Source organism: Mastomys coucha, unplaced genomic scaffold, assembly GCF_008632895.1.
Source record: "Mastomys coucha isolate ucsf_1 unplaced genomic scaffold, UCSF_Mcou_1 pScaffold15, whole genome shotgun sequence".
In the NCBI taxonomy this organism is placed as follows: Eukaryota; Metazoa; Chordata; class Mammalia; order Rodentia; family Muridae; genus Mastomys; species Mastomys coucha.
Window position 1 is genome coordinate 139246081 of NW_022196897.1, and position 17492 is coordinate 139263572.

Sequence of the window (17492 nt, forward strand, 5' to 3'; positions counted from 1 at the left end):
CACTGTCCCGGGTTCTCCAGACCTAGTCCTTCACTTCCTGTTCCTTTACTTCCGGGTCTTTGCTAAAAGGTTACTGTGTCAGGAAGCTCTCCCCTCCCCAGCCCCCACACTGGCATGCTAACCTCTTTACCTAGTTTTCCAGCACACTTACGTCCTCCTCACACTGTTCATTGATTGTGTCTGTATCCAGCAAGTAAGTTGCCCCTGGGCCTTGGCAGAGCTCTGGTAGTTAGGCCTGGATCACTCTTGCTTCCCTGTAGTCACACCCCTGCTTCTGGCAAGGGCTCCTGAGTTTTCTATGGTTCCTCAGGGTAAGCATGTACCCCAGGCCTGGCCAGTCAACATGACCCATTATAGTCACTAGTAAAAAGCCATTTAACTAAGCTGTTCCCACAAAAGTCAGACTTGATCTTTTTCTACCTGCTAGGCAGGGGACCATCCTGGGGCAATCTAGAGATAGGCTGACACAAACTTCCAAAATCCAGCTATACCTTAAACCAAAGGACTATTCAGTTATGAGAGCAACAACTTCCTTATTGTCAAAGCTAGCTGAAGGCCACTTTTTATCATGTGGGGCTGCTTTGGTCTCTGAGTAAACGGGGCTAGGAGCGAGGCCCTGGGAGCTGGACTTTATGCTTTCCATCTATCCTGGGGCTGCTGGTACTGCCCCAGGAATGAGCCAGTCTCATCTCCTACCCCACATGATTCAGAAAGAGGGGACAGAGATCCAGCAGCTAGGATCTGATCCATTGCAAATTCTTACTCACTCTCAAGAAACATGACTTAAGAGGCACCCAACACCCTTTGCCTGAATGGCATATGGTGGGCTGGGCCAGGCCAATAGTTTCAGCTTGCCTCACTTTCAGCCTGACCTTGGGCACAACCACCTCCTGGGCTCCTCTTATCTGCAACCCAGGGAGTTGCCGCTGACGCCCTCTTAGGCTCCAGTGTTTTATGACACCATGAAATAACCAGCTGGCCCCACAGCACTAAAGGCCTGGTGCCCTGGCCCTTTTGAGACTATGGCCTCTCCTCTGGGGTATTCTTTAGGACCTACTTAGACCTGGAACTGGAAGAGGAAACACAAGGTGTTCAAGTGACCCTCTTGTCCCTACCTGGTCCTCCTCTAGGGCATGCACCTATCTGAATCCAAAACAACACTAGCAGGGTTCAGCTGCCCCACCTGTGACTGCGTGAATAGCCTAGAGAGCTGCCCTGGAGCCTCTCGTGAAGCACAAGGAATGTATCCCTTCTGTCCATTTCTTCAAAAATGGGCATCCACATCTTGGCAAAGGGTGACTGACTCCCCAGGCTGAGAGGACCCAGAGCCCACCACCTGTGCCTGGAGAGCCCAAGGGCAGGGAGGCCTGCCATGCCCATCCACTGTAACAGGGCGATGTGCTGCTATTCAAATGGGAGAATTAGTGATGAATGGGGGAAATTGTTCCTCCTTCTGTCCCGTCTCCAGAAGGAGACAAAAACTCCTTTTACCTCAGCAAACAATGCCCTTATGTGGGCGCCAGCGCCCTGCAGCCTGCACAGGCCCAGCTCTGTGCAAACCGCCAATCACCACTCTGGGCTCTGGGGCCACAGCCAGCGGGTACCCTTCCTCAGTGGGCAACCCACACCAGCCCCTAAGCAAAGCTGGAGAAGGTGGCAAGGCCACAAGAGCCTACATGCTTGGTGCACAGGCAAGCTGCTTGCTGTAGCAGCGGTGGAGGGCTGGAGGAAGCATGGGCCCCTTGGTGAGGCTCTGGTCAAAGCAGCAGCCAGGCAGGGCTGAGGACGAACATCAATAATTCACACACAAAAGCTGGAAGCCAGGAAGGAGGTAGGGAAGGTGAAGTGCTAGTGTTGGCAGCACCCCCCCCCCCCACACACACACACAACACTCCCTACCCAGGGAGCTGTTCATGCCAGGCAGGAGTTGCTGAAGGTCTGGAAGGAAGCTCTGGGCTGCAGGCTGACACACTCGCTCCTCTGAATTTGGGGTGTACACCTCACTAGGGCTTTCCACCCCATTCCTCACCCCTGTCTGCTTTGACCAGGCCAGTGGCCTGGGTAGTGTTTACACAATGCATAGTTCCAAGAAGCACCAAGCTCCTGGAGCCCATCTGTGTTCCCTGAAGGCAGACAGAGGGACCAGGGGTCAAATGGGGGCCAAGGGATCCAACTGCCCTGGGTGGTAAGGATACGCTGGGCACGTGACCAAGCACGTGAGGCCCATATTCTCCACCTGACCATCAGGCCCTGCTGTCACCAAGCTGTCTCTCTTAAGCTCCCTGTTCCTTTCCTTGTGGTTAATCAGCCCAGTAGGCCAAATCTTAGGATCAGAGAGACCATGTCCCCCTTCTTAGACTCTACTTGGTTTTTTTTGGGGGGGTAGGGGGATTGGGGGAGGGTCTCATAAATCCCAGGCTGTCCTTAAACTAGTATTGAGGCTGACCTTGAATTTCTGATCGTCTTTCCTTCACCTTCCGAGTGACTAGAGATGTGCACTCCCAGGGCCCAGCTTATGCAGTGCTGATGAAGGGACCCAGGCTTTTATGAATCGAGGCAAGGACTCACCAACTGAGCTACATCATTGATCCACTCGGGTTTCTTAACACAGCCCATAATACTGATAGCTGGACCCACAGCACACGCCTCCACAGCACACCAGCAGTCTCAGTACCTCTGTCCTTGTCTCAGGCACCCATGCCTAGGCTCTTAGTGATTCTAACCATGCAAGTGCTCATATTTTCAAAGAAGGGTGGTGGTTGTTTGGAGTTTGGTGTTGGCTTTTTGTAAAGAAATGGAACCCAGAGATTCGTGTATGCTAGGCAAAAACATTAATTTTAACAATGTATTGTAAAGTCAACTGCAGTGGTACAATCCTATAACCCACTATTATACAAGGCTGAGGCAGGAGGAGCAGCTCTGGCGACACATAGGAAGTTCAAGTCTAGCCTGGGTTATGGAGCAGGGCCCTGTCTCAAAAGAGGAGACCAAGTTTCTTTTACCTAATAAACCCAACACATTTCAATAGGTGGTCAGTAGTAACATGGTTCTGTTCTCATGATAAAGCCAGTAAAGCAGGTGTGTCTCCACGAGTGTCACACATCTCTGCACCAACCCTCTCAATGTTCAGCAGCTGTGAGCAAACAGTCTCACACAGCCCAGATCTGTAGATCTGCAGGGACCCCAGAGTCCAGGCCCCTGGAGAAGTTCCAAGCTGCAGATAACAAGGTATTAGGGCAGGTGACCAAGGTGCTGAAACCACTTTTGCTGATGGGCATGGACATCAAGGATGCACCAGATCTGAGTGTCAGGCTCTGAGAGCACAAATGTCCCTTTACAGGAGCCTGCTCAGTGAAGGGCCAGAGACTCCGTGGTAATCTCCAGTCTCCCAGAGTGAGCAGCAGCACCCAGATGGCTTCACAATGAATGCCTCAGCCCACCCCACCATGGATTCCCCCAATACACACTGGCAAGTTATGTCCAGAGGAAACACTCCCGGTATGGAACCCTTGTTGGTCTGTCTTCCTGGGCCCACCACTTTCTCTTCTTGCTGCAGGCCAAGCACAAGTAATGAGAAAGACCAACTTGAAGTGCAAAGCTCTAAGCTAGGCTCCCTACAGCTTGCTATCCCCAACCCCCACAAATCATTTGTTCTGAGAGCAAGCAAGCAGTGCTACTTCAGGCTACTGTGTGTGAGTGATTCACCGGGCAGGGCCTTGCCGGGGAGCTTGTGTGTGGAGTTGGCAGGCCCCTGGCAACCCTTCCTGTCTTCCCGGAAGCTGGTCTAGGGTTGGTGCATCCTAGTCCTTAGGTCAGGGTGATGACGACAATGACAATGTGGCCCAGCTACTTCCTGGTTCCTGGGAGAGTCATCCTCAAACAACCCAGGCCAGGGTGGTACCTGCCTGGATGGCCCTACCCAGCCCCTCTTCAGCCCAGCAGGGCTACCCCAGCAGAGAGGGGAATCTAGATATTGCTAGATAAAGGGAGTCTGCTGGGAGCAGGCCTAGGTGACAGATGGCCCCAAGGCCAGGGCTAATCTCTCAGGTTGGGGAGGGAGGGAGGGAGGGAGGGAGGGAGGGAGGGAGAGCAGGGTCTCCGTCCTCCTTTGCTTAGCAGTAACCTTCACCCTGATGGGCCCCAGAACTTCTTTTGTCCTAGTGTCCTTACCAAGCATTGAGGGGTCCCAGTAACATAGACAGGCTCAGGGCAAGACCAAGCTCTGCCTGATCCTGTGATAAAGGAGTTCCTTAGAGATGTCTCCTAGTTCCTCTTGTCTTTGCAGGCCAGGTCTCCATGGTGGAGCAGGCCTGTAGTCCCAGCACTCAGGAGGCCACGAGAAGGACTGAAGGTTTAAGACCTGCTTGAACTGAGACCCCTATATCAATCAAAGAGTATCTAAGGCCATCCCAGGAGGCTGTAGTGGGTGCCACTCCTTCCTCCGTGTGATAGTAACCAGAGCATTGTCCAATCATGAGGACTGAGTCCACAGTGACTAAGCTGTAAGGGCCAAGAGCTCCACACTCCAGATAGTGCTGCCCCAGCAGTGGGCAGACCCAAGTTGGCCCCACACCCCTTCATCCTCTTCTCTGCTAGTCATGCAGCCGCTGGCCTGAGTTGTCACTTGCTAGGAGTGCTCTGGGCGGCAGCACACAGGAGGCACACTGTCACCTGGCTGCGCCTCCCCAGACAGCAACACTACCTCTCAGCTGTCTCCTCTGCCCATGTGCAGGGAGCAGAGGAAGCCCTGGATGAATGTGCACTGTTGATATGGACCTGGCCATGTCAAAGACTCCCAAAGTCTCAGACGCATGCAAAAGCTGGAAAGCCTTCTCCAGGCATGGTTCAGGGAAGTAGCAGAGCCTGCCTGCCTTCCTCCCGGGTTTGAGTGTGAATATTGACAGTGTATGTAGGAAATGTCCACCACTTTCTCCCCTACTGGATGTTTACACCTGAAGACTGCTCCCCTACACAGACTGATACTCCCAACATTAGCTAACCCTGTCCTTGATCAAGCTGTGTACCACAAACCCTGCCTCCTTGTTCCGCTGTATGCAGTAAGCCCGCCTCTTTGTTCAACTCTATATATTATAAACTTGCTAAAGGTTTTCTATCCCAGAGCTCAGACCATCCAGCTTTCTGTCTGTTGTCCATCTGTCTTTTCTTCATTCCATTGCTTCCCCTATTCACTACCAACTCCCTGGAGAACCACTGCAAACACACAGCAGCTGTGAGTCAACAGGCAGGGTCTTCGTGAACTCAGGAGTCCCAAGCAGGCCCTGGACCTATGGGTGGGCATGGGGAAAGCTGTGAGAGCCCAGGCCCAGCTGCTTGGCCGGCTTTGGTTTCAAGACAGGAACTTTGCTATGGAGCTTAAGTTATCCTCAAACTTGCTATGTAGCCAAGTTTACCTCCAACTCACCATCCTCTTGCCTCAGCACTGAAGTTACAGGAGTGAACAGCCATGACTCGCTCTGGCTCCCTTTCTAAAGTACCAAGATCTGAAGGGTAGGGGGCACCACTCTACGTTTAGGAAGAATGCTGTGGGAAGAGGCCATGGGGCCTGAGGAGGCCGAAGAATCAGGACTGAGCCTGGTGAAAGGCTCAGAGAATCTGGGAGAGGTGGAGGGCCTTTTGATCCACAGTGATCACTGACACCACATGGTTTTAGCCTGAATGCACCAGTGGGCCAAGAGGCTCACTTCCAACCTGGCCTGTAACCCTTCCCAGTGTCCACAAATCATGTGGTCCTCACAGTTCAGTAAGGTGGGCACAGGGATCTTATCCAAGTCACTTGCTCACAATCACACAGGAGGAAGGGACAGAGGCAGGACCTGAGCCTGTATCAGATACGAAGGCTAGTGCCTGAGTCCTTCTTTCCCCATATCTTCCCAGAGCCCAGGGAGGGAGAGAAGTGGGGGAGAGGAGAAGCTCGGAGGACAGCATCCTAAAGAGATGGATCTAGCCAGGAGAAGAGGGCTGGACCACTGTAAAGTGTGAGCCAGGGCCTCTAGGCCCCACCTGTTTACAGCTGATGCCCAGCTGGCAGAAGGCCCCACTCAAAGCAGCAGGAACTAGAAGGCCTGAAGCCTTGGTCTTTAGACAAAGAGATATAAGGCCACAGCAGAGGGCAGGACCCACCTACAGGAAGCCAGGTCCAGGGAAGTTCTTGGGCCCTCAAAAGTAGCCCTGAACCTTCCTAAGCGTCAGTCTGGCTGTGGCCTCCCTCCTTGCCTTTCTTGGCTGCCGCTTGGGATCACAGGCTCACTCCGCTTCCTGACAGGCTGCTGCCTGCTGTCTCCTCTGGAAGCCCTTCTCTGACTCCCATTAGTCCATGGCCACACAATAGTTATTCACTGAGTATCTACACACGGCAGGGGCTGAGACAAAGCATAGGGACAAATGACTCTAGCTGGTTGCTTCCTGTGACCTAGACAAGCTATTTCCATGTTCGAGACCTCTCTGGAGGAATTTGGTGCATAGGACTGGGGGCTGGAGCCACGGTGGGCTTGGATCACCTGGTAGACTGGACAACCTTTACTACAGCAGAACCAATCAGTGACAGGAAAGAGGGGAAAGCCATTATTTAAGAAGGGTAGCACAGTATGACCCTCCCATCAAAGCAGTGAATGGCAAGTGGCGGGAGAAGCCTGAGGAAAGACCCCCAAGTCTGGTGGCATTTTTCCTTTCTTTTGTCCCTGCCTCAAATTCTCTGCAATGCACAAACTAGTGCAGTAAGGGAAACAGAAAGATCTATTTGTACATCCATAGCTGCCACCGGGAAGGTGAAGGCCCACAGGGTCCCCACTCCCCTGTGCTTGATGCTCTCCAGCCACAGCCAAGACTCTCTGGAGACACGGGAGAGACTAATAACCTTATGGGTCACTTAATCAGACTGCTGAAAACCCTTTCCTGACGCCACCCTGGACAGTGCTGGGCACCAGGAGGTGGCACTGGCCTGCAGGAAGAGGGAGTCCCAACCTAACTGAGGGAAGTTCCCATGTCCAGCAGGTCCCCAGGGACAGGCTGTAGGAGGGCCTCATCTGAGAAGGGCACACATTAGCCCTGAAAGGCTCCAGTGCTCTGTATAATTCTTCCCAGGCAACCCCCAACAGCCTGTGTGCAAAAAGGCGGAAGCAGGACCCTCCACTGTCCCCTGGCATGAGCTTCCTGTCTGACGGTGGAGGTGGGGATGAGTAATGTCCGTTCCCTGCCCCCATGCATCCCTTCTGGAGGGCAGGCTTCAAATTTTCCATTCAGGAAGGGGCACTGTGAGAGGCCTAGTAGAACCGTGACAGGGGAAAGGAAGGAGGAGCTGCAGACAGGGTTGGGACCCTGGCCCTGTAGCACTGCCCTTCAGGACCCGCTAGCTTTACCTCCTGATGTGCACACACTCACACCTCCAGCCACTCATTTGCTTACCAGTGCTTCCCCAACACTGCCTTGGGCTCAGTCCTGGGTTATGGTCCCTGCGGTGCTAACAGCATGAAGAGAAGACACAGGCATTACACAAAGAATGCCACAAATGTGTCCTGATAGGATGATGGGCTCTTCAGCTCCAAGGCAATACCAGTCTCAAGTGTCTCTGGCATCAGTCCTTTCCCCTCAGCTTTCAGCACACACAGAACCTTGGCAGACCCAAGTCAGAGTTCAAAGCCAAGAACAGGTCTTGTGGTACGCATGGGTAGGAGACAGGAGGAAGCATGTGTTATGTATAGTATATGAGGACTCTTGTATCTCATACAAAATGCCTGCCAAAGCAGAGGAGGAGGGAACCTCTCCTGGTCCTGACCAGACTGCCATGTGAGAAAGGACAGGATTAACATCCTCACACTGGGGGCTACAGCCCCAACTGAGAAAGTCCTATGGAACGAGGCTTGCTGCCACCACCCATGGTGACAGGGACCCAAGAACGGGACCTCAGCAAAGAGAGTGGGGCAACTACCATAAGAAAGCCCGGATAAAGAGGGCTGGAGATGGGGGCTAGGAGGACGGGCAAGTATGAGATAGATAGACACAGGTCTAGAGGTGAAAGCTGTGTGCTCTGCTCTCAGGACCAGCCCTACCAAGGCCCAGCCTTCTCCTGCCTTTGTTAAAACTTAAAGAGAGAAGCCAGGAGTGGTGCATAGGTCTGTGACCCCAACACTCAGGGCTGAAGGGATAGGACTGATGCTAGTTTAAGCAGAGTCTGGGCCATACAGCAAGACCCTGTCTCAAAAACAAACAGAAATGTAATTTCGAGAAAGAAGGGCCCTAACTAATCCCCAGAGGTATAACCTATACAAACAGCCTGGCTTCTTGCCATCGCTCCTGATTATATCATGGGTCAGGTCCACAAGGGTGGATGTGCCCAGGAGCCCCACAGTCCTGGAAGACTAGGGTGCTGTCTCAGGAACAAAGAACCCAACTTGCCCCTAACAAGGAGAGGCCTCCATTTCCCTGGCTGCCAAGCTCGGGGGCAGTCTCTATAAATGTCAGCTTGCCTTTTCATTTGGGCCACAAACATTGAGCAGGCCCTAGTAATGGAGCGGACATGCAGCTGGAGGAACACAGGGCAGAGCAGAGGCCAGCACTAATACAAAGAACAATGTACCTGAAAGAACTAGGGGAGGAAGGGAGACATTCAGATGCCTATCCATCCAATGTGCTCCAGAGGACCAAGAACCAGGCTGGGTTACAGGAGGGTTCTGGGATAGACACACAAGCAGAATTATGGCTGGGTATTACCAAAGGCACCTGCTGGGTTTGTTCCCACCCCTCGTCCTTCAAGAACAGTAAGAGACATGGTCTCACCAGGGCTCACTCATGGGGGCCAGATTTCAGCTCACATCTACACTATCCACACATTCTGAGACACAGCTGGAAGGCTGTACCACGACTTCAGGCTATGTTCATGACCAACCAAAACCCCGTGGGAAATCCTTTTACATCTTGGTCACAAGAAACTAGACCAGCTGGCTGATGCTCTGTATTGGATTTAAGCTGGTCTCTGGCTACCACATCAGCCTCCAGATCAGCCACTGATTCATTACATTGGTGGATCATGGTCAACACCATCCTCCCTGTTCCTCCTCCTCCTGCTTGCCCTCCCTCATAAGCAGATGAGCGTCATGTCCAGGGCCATAGCTAGGAGCCTGAGGTATATGTGGCCCTACCCTGCAGCAGGTGGCTGCAGACAACTTAACCCCAGCAGTCTGTTTCATCTGCACTGCATCATCACCAAGTTCTAGGTCACATCACGGGACAACCAGGACGACAGAGCCTTAGAGAAACCCCCAGTGGGTTTGCTGACTAGCCTGAGGAAGGGTCTCAGTCCCCTAAGATACCACGCTAGTGTTCTCAGGCAGTGGCCACAGTTCCAAAGGGTACAGCACAAGAACAGACCTTTGAAAGACTGAGACAGCCTTACTACTCAAGGCTTAAAAACAAGTTCTAGATCTTTCTTGGAAAGGCATACCCAAGGGTGCCTGCTAAGCACTGCTAGCACAGCTCTTAGTAGGCTGTTGGGTGTGGCTCTCAGTCAGCCCAGATGAGGCTGGAGGTCAGCTGCTGGGTTGTCCCAGCCCCAGAGCCCCCAACTGGTGGCCCCCATTGGGCTCCACCCTATGGGAACGCCAGAAGGCAAAAGTAGTCCGAGGCTCCCAGCACGAGGGGGTCCTGCTGACCTCGAGATGTCAAGGCACAAAAAGCCTTTTCTTTTCCAGCAGCCAGCCTCACAGCCCACTCCTCACGTAGCCACCCCCAGACTACCCAGCCCCAGGCCCAGACACTTCCAGCTGCCTGCATGCTAGACTCCTCCCAGACAAAGCCAGACTCAGGCCAGGAGGGAGGACCAGCGTGTGGGTTCTGCCATGGAGATGAACTTTGACCCAAACCACAAGGCTCCTACCCCTTATTTACTCTTTAAGACTCACCCTTTTTTTTTTCAGAGTTAACATTACACCCCTTTTCAATCCTGTACCTCCCTCCCACATTCCAAGCCCTGACCTTTGACCCCCCTAATTGAGAGCTCCTACACCCCAGTTCTCTGAGGCCCAGCTTTGGGCTCATCCCTTAATCCTAGTGGCCTCCTTCCTGGAGACAAGAGCCCTACCAGGGAGCTCTGCCTACAGGCACTATCCTACTCTTGCAGCCTGCTCAGGCCAAGCTGACACAGGGCCGAAAGCCCATACCCAGGTTCTACATGGAACCTTGGAGTGGACCTCTTGATATCTGATTTTGTCTCTCCAACCCCAAGAAATAATCCAGAGATCCTGGTCAAGTACAAACTGCCTGGCCACTGACCAGGTAACCCTGTCCCAAAGCCAGCTCACCCAGGCCATAAGAACACAGCTCTGGGTCACAGACATTCTTGGTCTTCCCAGACCAGAACCTTGGTAATTCTGAAAGCCTCATCATAAGCATAGATAAGAGCAAACAGATAAGAGAGCTAACCCCCTCCCAGCCTGGGGGCTTGACATGAGAGAACAACAGCCTGCTCTCTCTGGGGCAGTGGGGACCGCAGGGATGCTGACAACACCAGCTTTCAAGTACACCCCAAGTGTCACCTGGGTCCCACTCACAGGACAATGAGGGCCCGCCCTGCCAGCTGCCGAGTGAGGGGCACTCACCATCCTCCTGGCTATGGAGGGTCTGTGGGCTCCGCATCCTTTCCTCTTGGTTGGGGCTCAGGCTGGAGGCCAGGTGGGGATCAGCTGACATCCATGTGGAGTCATTCATATCAAAATCTTCACTACTCACAGAAGTTTCATCCTGAGCAGGGACAAAGAAGGCAAGTGTTCAACAGGAGCAGGCATACAATGGCCTGGGCTTGGGCGGCCTTTTGGGCAGACAAGGAAGGGTCCCAGAGGGCACAAGGAGCCGAGCCCCTAAGAATGTGCAGTGAGGGCTGGATGGCATTCTCCTTGACCTCCTGAAGTGGCTCAGGCTCTAGTTCCTGTCAGAAGCCAGGGCTAAGGGCCGGTGCTGTCTGTAATTGAAGACAATTAAGCAGTCTCACATCCTGTGGGGCAGATAGCAGAGCATGGCTCTTACTTACCTTGTGAGCCAAGGTTGAAGTGAGCGTGGTAAACAAGAGCCACCATTCCCCACCCCACCCCCACTGCAGCCCGAGGAAGAAGGCTCACTCTGCACAGTCTCCAGAGTGAGACCCAGGGCACCAAGGAGGCCAAGGTGGCAGTCCCCATCAGGCCTGCAGCCAACTCCTGCGGAGCATACATGGAATTCCTTTCTCCCACTCCCCCAGCCCAGAGGACATTTCTGTCTTCCTCCTTCCTAACCTTTGCTGTGCTTCAAAGATATGCTCTTGGGCGGCTTCCAGAGTTGAGCAGGCCAAACCCATAAGTGTGGAGAAGGAAGGGGGTGGGGCAGGCCAGGGCTCCGATCAAACCAAGAAGAGACGAGGAGAGAGGGTGCTAAGGCCTTCCAAACAGGCTAGCCTGCTGGAGAGGACTGAGCCTGCTCTTTCTCCCCTGACTGCTAGCTTCAGTGTGCCCTTGGCCAGTCATCTCAGAACCCCTGGGATGGGGGGGGGCCCACCTTTTAATCCAGCCTTCCTGCAGGAGGGAACCCCACCTCCTTTCAAGAGCAGCAAGCAACTGTGTTGGGGCTCCAGTTGTAACACACAGGGAAGAAGACCCAGTAGCGCCACATGTGGAGTCCTGACCCTGTGCTCCTGGCCCAAGCCAGATACAATAGCCTCTGTGGGCCCATGGCAGAGCACCCTCAGAGCCGCCCCTACAGGGCCCTCTCACAGACATCTCTTTTATGGTGAGCAAACACACTTTGGTTTGAACTTTCTTCTGCTGTTGTCCCTGAGGCAGACACATCTGTTCCAAGTGCTAGGGAGCCGGAGGTTGAGCCTCCCTCCCTCCCCCAACCAAGCCTGCTGGCAGGCAGTTTCCTGGAATTCACAGCTTCTAGGCAGCAGTGTGGACCGACCCTCTGTGCTGAGTCCAGAGGACAGAAGCCGAACCGCAACACTGCCAGTGTGCATGAACACCCTTGGAACCCTAGGGACCCCGAGCCCAGTGTGAGCTCCCTAAACAAGCACTACTCATATATAGTTGTCCGCTGGGACACCTACTACACATACAAGCTCATCTTCCTACAGCCTGCCTTCATGACAACACGTGTGCTCACATCTACAGGGGCATGCATGCTCAACAGGTTCTCTCTGCACAAAGAGTACACTAGGGAAGGGTCTCGTGGAGGCCTGGAGCAGGGCTACAGGGTGGAGGCTCTGTATTCCTCCCTGGCCGGCCCCTTCAGTAGGCTCTTGAGACACAGAATCAGGGTTGCTTCCCGGGCCCCTTGCACCGGCAGAAGCAGAACTCACCCACAGCACTATGGGGATCCACAAATTAAGCGACTGTGTCCTAGTAGCATTGTTTTGACTTTTGAAACTGAAGCTCCTTGAGCCAAGCCACAGTGATACACACCTTTGACCCAGCACTCAGGAGACAGTCAGGAAGACCTCTGAGTTTGCAGCCCCCTGGTCTTCAGAGTGAATTCCAGGACTACAGAGAGCAACCTAGTCTCCAAGAACAAAGACAAACAACCCAAAGAGAAAAGGAAAGAAACAGGGGCTGCCTGTGGAGCCTAGGCTGGCCTCCACTTTATAATCCTCCTGTCTCAGCCTCCAGAGTGTTGCAATCATTTACTCAAACCCATTCATTCATTTACCTGGAAATTCCCTGGACACCAACTATGGGCCAAGTGTCTTGCTAAGTGCTGGGAATCAAGCTGTGGAGCAGATCCTATTTCTGGCCCTCCTGCTATGGAGGAGCAGAAATCATCCATGGAGCAGAAGTGCCTTCACATCAGTTGTTGCTTGTGATCCACAGCTCGCTCTTTCCTTCCTCCTTCCTGCCTCCCTCCCTTCCTTCTTCCATCTTTCCTTCCTTCCTCCCTTCCCTCCTTCCTTTTTCCTAGCTTTTCAAGACAGGCTTTCCCTGTGTAGCCCTGGCTGTCCTGGAACTCACTCTGTAGACCAGGCTGGCCTCAAACTCAGAAATCCACCTGCCTCTGCCTCCCAAGTGCTGGGACTAAAGGTGTGTGCCACCACCTCTTCTTAAATAAATAACCTTCCGATCTGTCTGTGCCATCAGCGGATTCATAGCACAAACCTACTGTGGGGCTCTCTCCTGTTTCATCCCAGGACTCTGGGTCCTTCCATGAGCTATAAGGATGAGGCTGACAGTCCTCTCAATTCCCCACGAGACTACCAAGACTTGTTGAATTGTCTAAACTCCCTGGCAAGATATGGTATTTAATGAGGATGCTGCATTAATTTGACAATTAAGAGTTCTGGTTCTACTGTACAGTTTTTGAAGGGGGATCATATGAAACCTGGGACCCTGGCTGGCTGGCCAGAGGCTGCATGCTTCCCTTAGTTACAGCTGCTAGCCATCCTGCAAATGGCCTAAAGCTGCTTGGCTCAGATGGCTGAACTGTTCAGGAAGATGGACTCTACCTCACCCTGCCCAATAGATGGACCACATTTCACACTGACAACAAAATTACCTGAAAGGAAAAAAGCATCCAGTATCTACAGGCTCCCAGGCTCTGAGACAAGGGTTTCATAAGATTTCCTTACATTGGCCCCATAAGGCCCCCCACAAGGTAGGCCTCTCTCCAAGTCTAGTCACACATGCTCCCACAAAGGCTTGCCCAAACTGCCCAGAGCAACAGAACCAAGGGCAGAACCAGGATTTGAATCCAGACAGTCTATACCCAGAGCCATAAAATTACACTTTACAACATTTGATCAAAAGTACCTGATTCCTTAATGACCAAGTGCCTTAAGACAATACCCAAAGGCAACGCATAGGCAGTGGGGCTACGTGTGCTTAAGGGCATGTGCACACGCACACACATGAGCAGAGTTGATGTAAGTTATTGAACATCCTCTTGTGATGAGTTGCCTCAGGGCTAAGGAGGGCTTCTATCTTCAGACTTTATCTAGGGAGAGGACTCAGCTAAAACTTCTGGCCCATTTGTAGGTATAGGAAAGCACACCCTCCCCCAAACACACACACACACACACACACACACACACAGTTACTGAATACCAATGCCTCTCTCTCTGGAGACTTGTCCAGAGACCCAGGATTACTGCTGCTTTGTGAAAGGTGGTTCTGGGAACTCTGAGAACCCAGACCCTGACTACTATGCCCCCCCCCTTTTTTGTCTTTTTTAAGTGGGAAATCAACCCTATTAAACCTAAACTTTTCAGAAAACAAAGAGCTGAGAAAGCTGTAGCTGTGGAGGTAGCCAGACTGACACACTACCTTTAACACCCACACCTGCGGAGAGAGAGCCTGACCTAGAGAGAGTCTTCTGCAAGATGCTGCCAGCAGAACCTGCCACTGCAGAGAGGCAGATTCAAACTCTCTCCTATCTCCAGAGCTGAGGCTGGCAAGGCAGGCTAATTACACAGACAATTACCAGAGCACACAGTTCAGACCCATCACCCAAGTCCACAGGGACCTGGAAGAGGGAGGGAGGAAGAAAGGGAGGCAGCCAACCCAAGTCAGGAATGGTAACGGCTGAGGCCTACCGAAGACCCCAGGTACTCCCCTGCTTCTCCAAGGTCACAGTGGGTCACTTCTGGCTCCCTTCTTAAATCTCAAGGGAATCTGGACTACTAACTTTTCCTTCTATGTTAAATAACTTCAATGGGATATTCATTTGAAAATGAAAATGTGCAAGCCACGCTTCTAAAATCCCTCTCCTGAGATGCTGCGTGACTGAGCAGGCAGCTATGGCTAGGTCCCCCTACCTTGCCTTTGCCCTTTACATCCTGAAGCCTGTTGCCTTGACCACTTGGCAGTAAAGGTTCATCAGACCATGCACCATAGAGTGTGTGCCATCATGGGTCACAGAGCAGTAGGGCCAGCCTTCCTAAAAAGGGACTTCTTGTCTAGGCCGGGCAGGGTGAGTAGTACCCAGGCAGCCTTTAGGACACACCCCCAACCTGGGAGTCTTCACTCTGGGCAGACAGAGAGGAGTTAACCAAACCCTTGAGCTTCTTATCTTCAGTCCAAAATTCAGGAGCCAGTTTCTAGCCCCTTCTGGCCCCGACCCCCACCATCCCCACCATTCCCATCCCCACCCCCAGCTAGCCTAGGCCTTTCCTCCTCTCCAGCCCTCTGCAGCACCAAACACTCTGCAGCCCAGAGGACGGGAATCCGGGAGCCATACTGAGGGAAGTGGAAGCAGGCCTGTATCCATGGCTGTAACTATGGGCAGGTGCTATCAGTAACCTGATTATTTTACAACTGGGGTCAACTTCTCTGGAACTGGGTTCCTAGTGCCTCTGAAGCTGAGCCATTTGCATCTTACAGGACTTGGAATTCTGGGGCGTGCCTCCTACAATATTTTCCAGGCCTTTCCTAAGAGCTGTAACTCTATCTCTACCACTCACTTGAGAAAGAAAGGGAGGAGGATTTACCGAGAATCCAGTGCCAGTGAAGGCCATAAGGCCTGATCTGGAGCCACGGGTGTGGGTTTCAGTCCATGGTGGGGGTGGGAATGTACAAGGATGCTCTTAGGCCAGACAGGAAACAGATCCTCCCAGATAGACAGACAGCCCACCCCCTCCCATTCTGCACTGCCCCCAGGTTTTTGGGCAGCTAGAAGGAACACCAGTGTGGACAGTTGCTCCAACCCCAGTTCTCGAGCTAGCATTATGTACTAGGATGTGGCTTCTGGGTCACTGTGAGCCCAGCCAGGCCAGGGAACGTTCAGCCCCCGAGCTGCTTGGGGTGAGCATTATGCACATCACTCTGATTATACCAAGAAAGTGCTGAGGCATATGTGACCCTAACTTAACTACCTCAGCTCATCAGGCACTTATTAATGAAACTGAAATCTCTCAGCACCCAGAGCAAGCCAAGGTTCCTGTCCCTGTTTTGATGGTGTTACATGAAAGAAACAGGAGAGTGATCTGAGTCAGCTCCTGGGCACTTGGGGCTTCCAAGGTTGCTGTTTAATGCTGTGCCCATCAATGTCCACCTAGCCACCAGAGGGGGACTCCTGAGACCCAGCCCACACAATTCCACTCCTTACTAACAGACCTCCTCTGATTACTAACCACACAAACACTCTTCTAGGGAAAAGGAATGGAGGGAGGCTTGCTTCCACCCAGCCAATCACTACTCTTGAGTACTCTCCCCTCACATGCACACTCTCACACTGCGCTGCGCCTGCTCACATACCATGTACATGCTCTACTGTCCTTGCCACAGTGAATGCCTGGATGCTGGACTGAGCATTTCCCACACCTTCCCACTAGTGTATGGGCTTTTGTTCCAAAGCAAAGGCAACTGACTGTTTTCCCAGCATTCCTCACTATGAGACCACCAGCTCCTGCCATCAATAGGGATCTGAGTTTCTTGAGCAAGCAGGGTTCTTCCAGCCAAAAGGATGGCCAGAGGGAACCACTCGCTTACCTTCCAGGAGTATCCTTCCAAGAAAAGGACTCAGGCTAGACTAAAAAGTTCTTGAGCAACTAGGGGATGAACCGGCTCCCCATTGCCCCAGGGTGGCTGGCACCTTGGGGAAGAAGTTCCTCAAAGTTCGCCTTTGCAGAGAGGTAGGCTGGGGTGCTGCTTGCCACTGGTTGGCAGGAAGGTGCTGAGTTAAGGCAGAGAGAGCAAGCAGGAGGAGGTGCTGCCTTGAGACTGCTCTAAAGGACAGCCCAGCAGAGGAGCCTGGAGTGCATTCAAAGACATTTGGGCTCAAATGGCTTTCCAATGAAAGGGTAATTTACAACCTGGGGTTAAGCTACCCACTGGGGCCTGGGCCATCAATGGGCCCTTTCCCCCCACACCAACCCACAGCTCAGAAGCAGGCATATTTCAGAGGTCAAGGGACCTGGCTCCACCATCACAGGCTCTCTGCCCACAGGAGTAAAGACAGCACCAACTCTCCCCAGGCCCCAACGCTGGTGTGTGCGGTGGGGGGAGGGGGTTTCCAGCTGATTCTGGGATAAGTAGGGCTTTATCTCAAGGGAGAATCTATTTCAGGCCACAATCCTCAGAAAGAGGGGGAAATCACAGAGTCCAAACACCATTTCAGGTAAAATCAGGAGGTTATTCATCTCCCCTCAGAGCAGACAGAAAGAAAAATCAATGTTTTAGAGGGGAAAGGGTTCCATTTGAATTAATGGGTTTGTGGCTTCTCCATTGATCTGCGCCTCTTCACACTTTCTTTTTGTGCTTTTGTGCTCTGAGGGAGAAGGGAGGGAGAAGGGACTGGCAGGGAGGGGGCTCTCGATATGGAAAAGGACGGTCTAACCTTAACCTTTCTCCGGGAATAATGCTAATTAGCAAGGCTTAATGAGAACTTCCCCCAGGAAGAACGGCCTGGTAAAGGCGGCCGGACTCCCCGCAAATGCAGCTCCGAGTGAGAGTGGGGTCACTTCTGAACCCGAGAGGCTGGGATAGGAAGGCGTTGCGCGCACACACACACACACACACACACCACAC

At 52.7% G+C, this 17492-nt stretch overlaps 1 protein-coding gene across 12 annotated transcripts in view; it reads right to left on the minus strand.

Moving 5' to 3' along the window:
- The window catches only part of Nol4l (nucleolar protein 4 like), a 122022-nt gene that overhangs the window by 16232 nt on the left and 88298 nt on the right, over window positions 1-17492 (minus strand). For all 12 annotated transcript variants that reach the window (XM_031372337.1, XM_031372338.1, XM_031372339.1 and 9 more), the window contains one exon: window positions 10611-10752. In XM_031372337.1, coding sequence (XP_031228197.1) covers window positions 10611-10752 — 142 coding nt within the window. The remainder of the gene's footprint in view (window positions 1-10610; window positions 10753-17492) is intronic.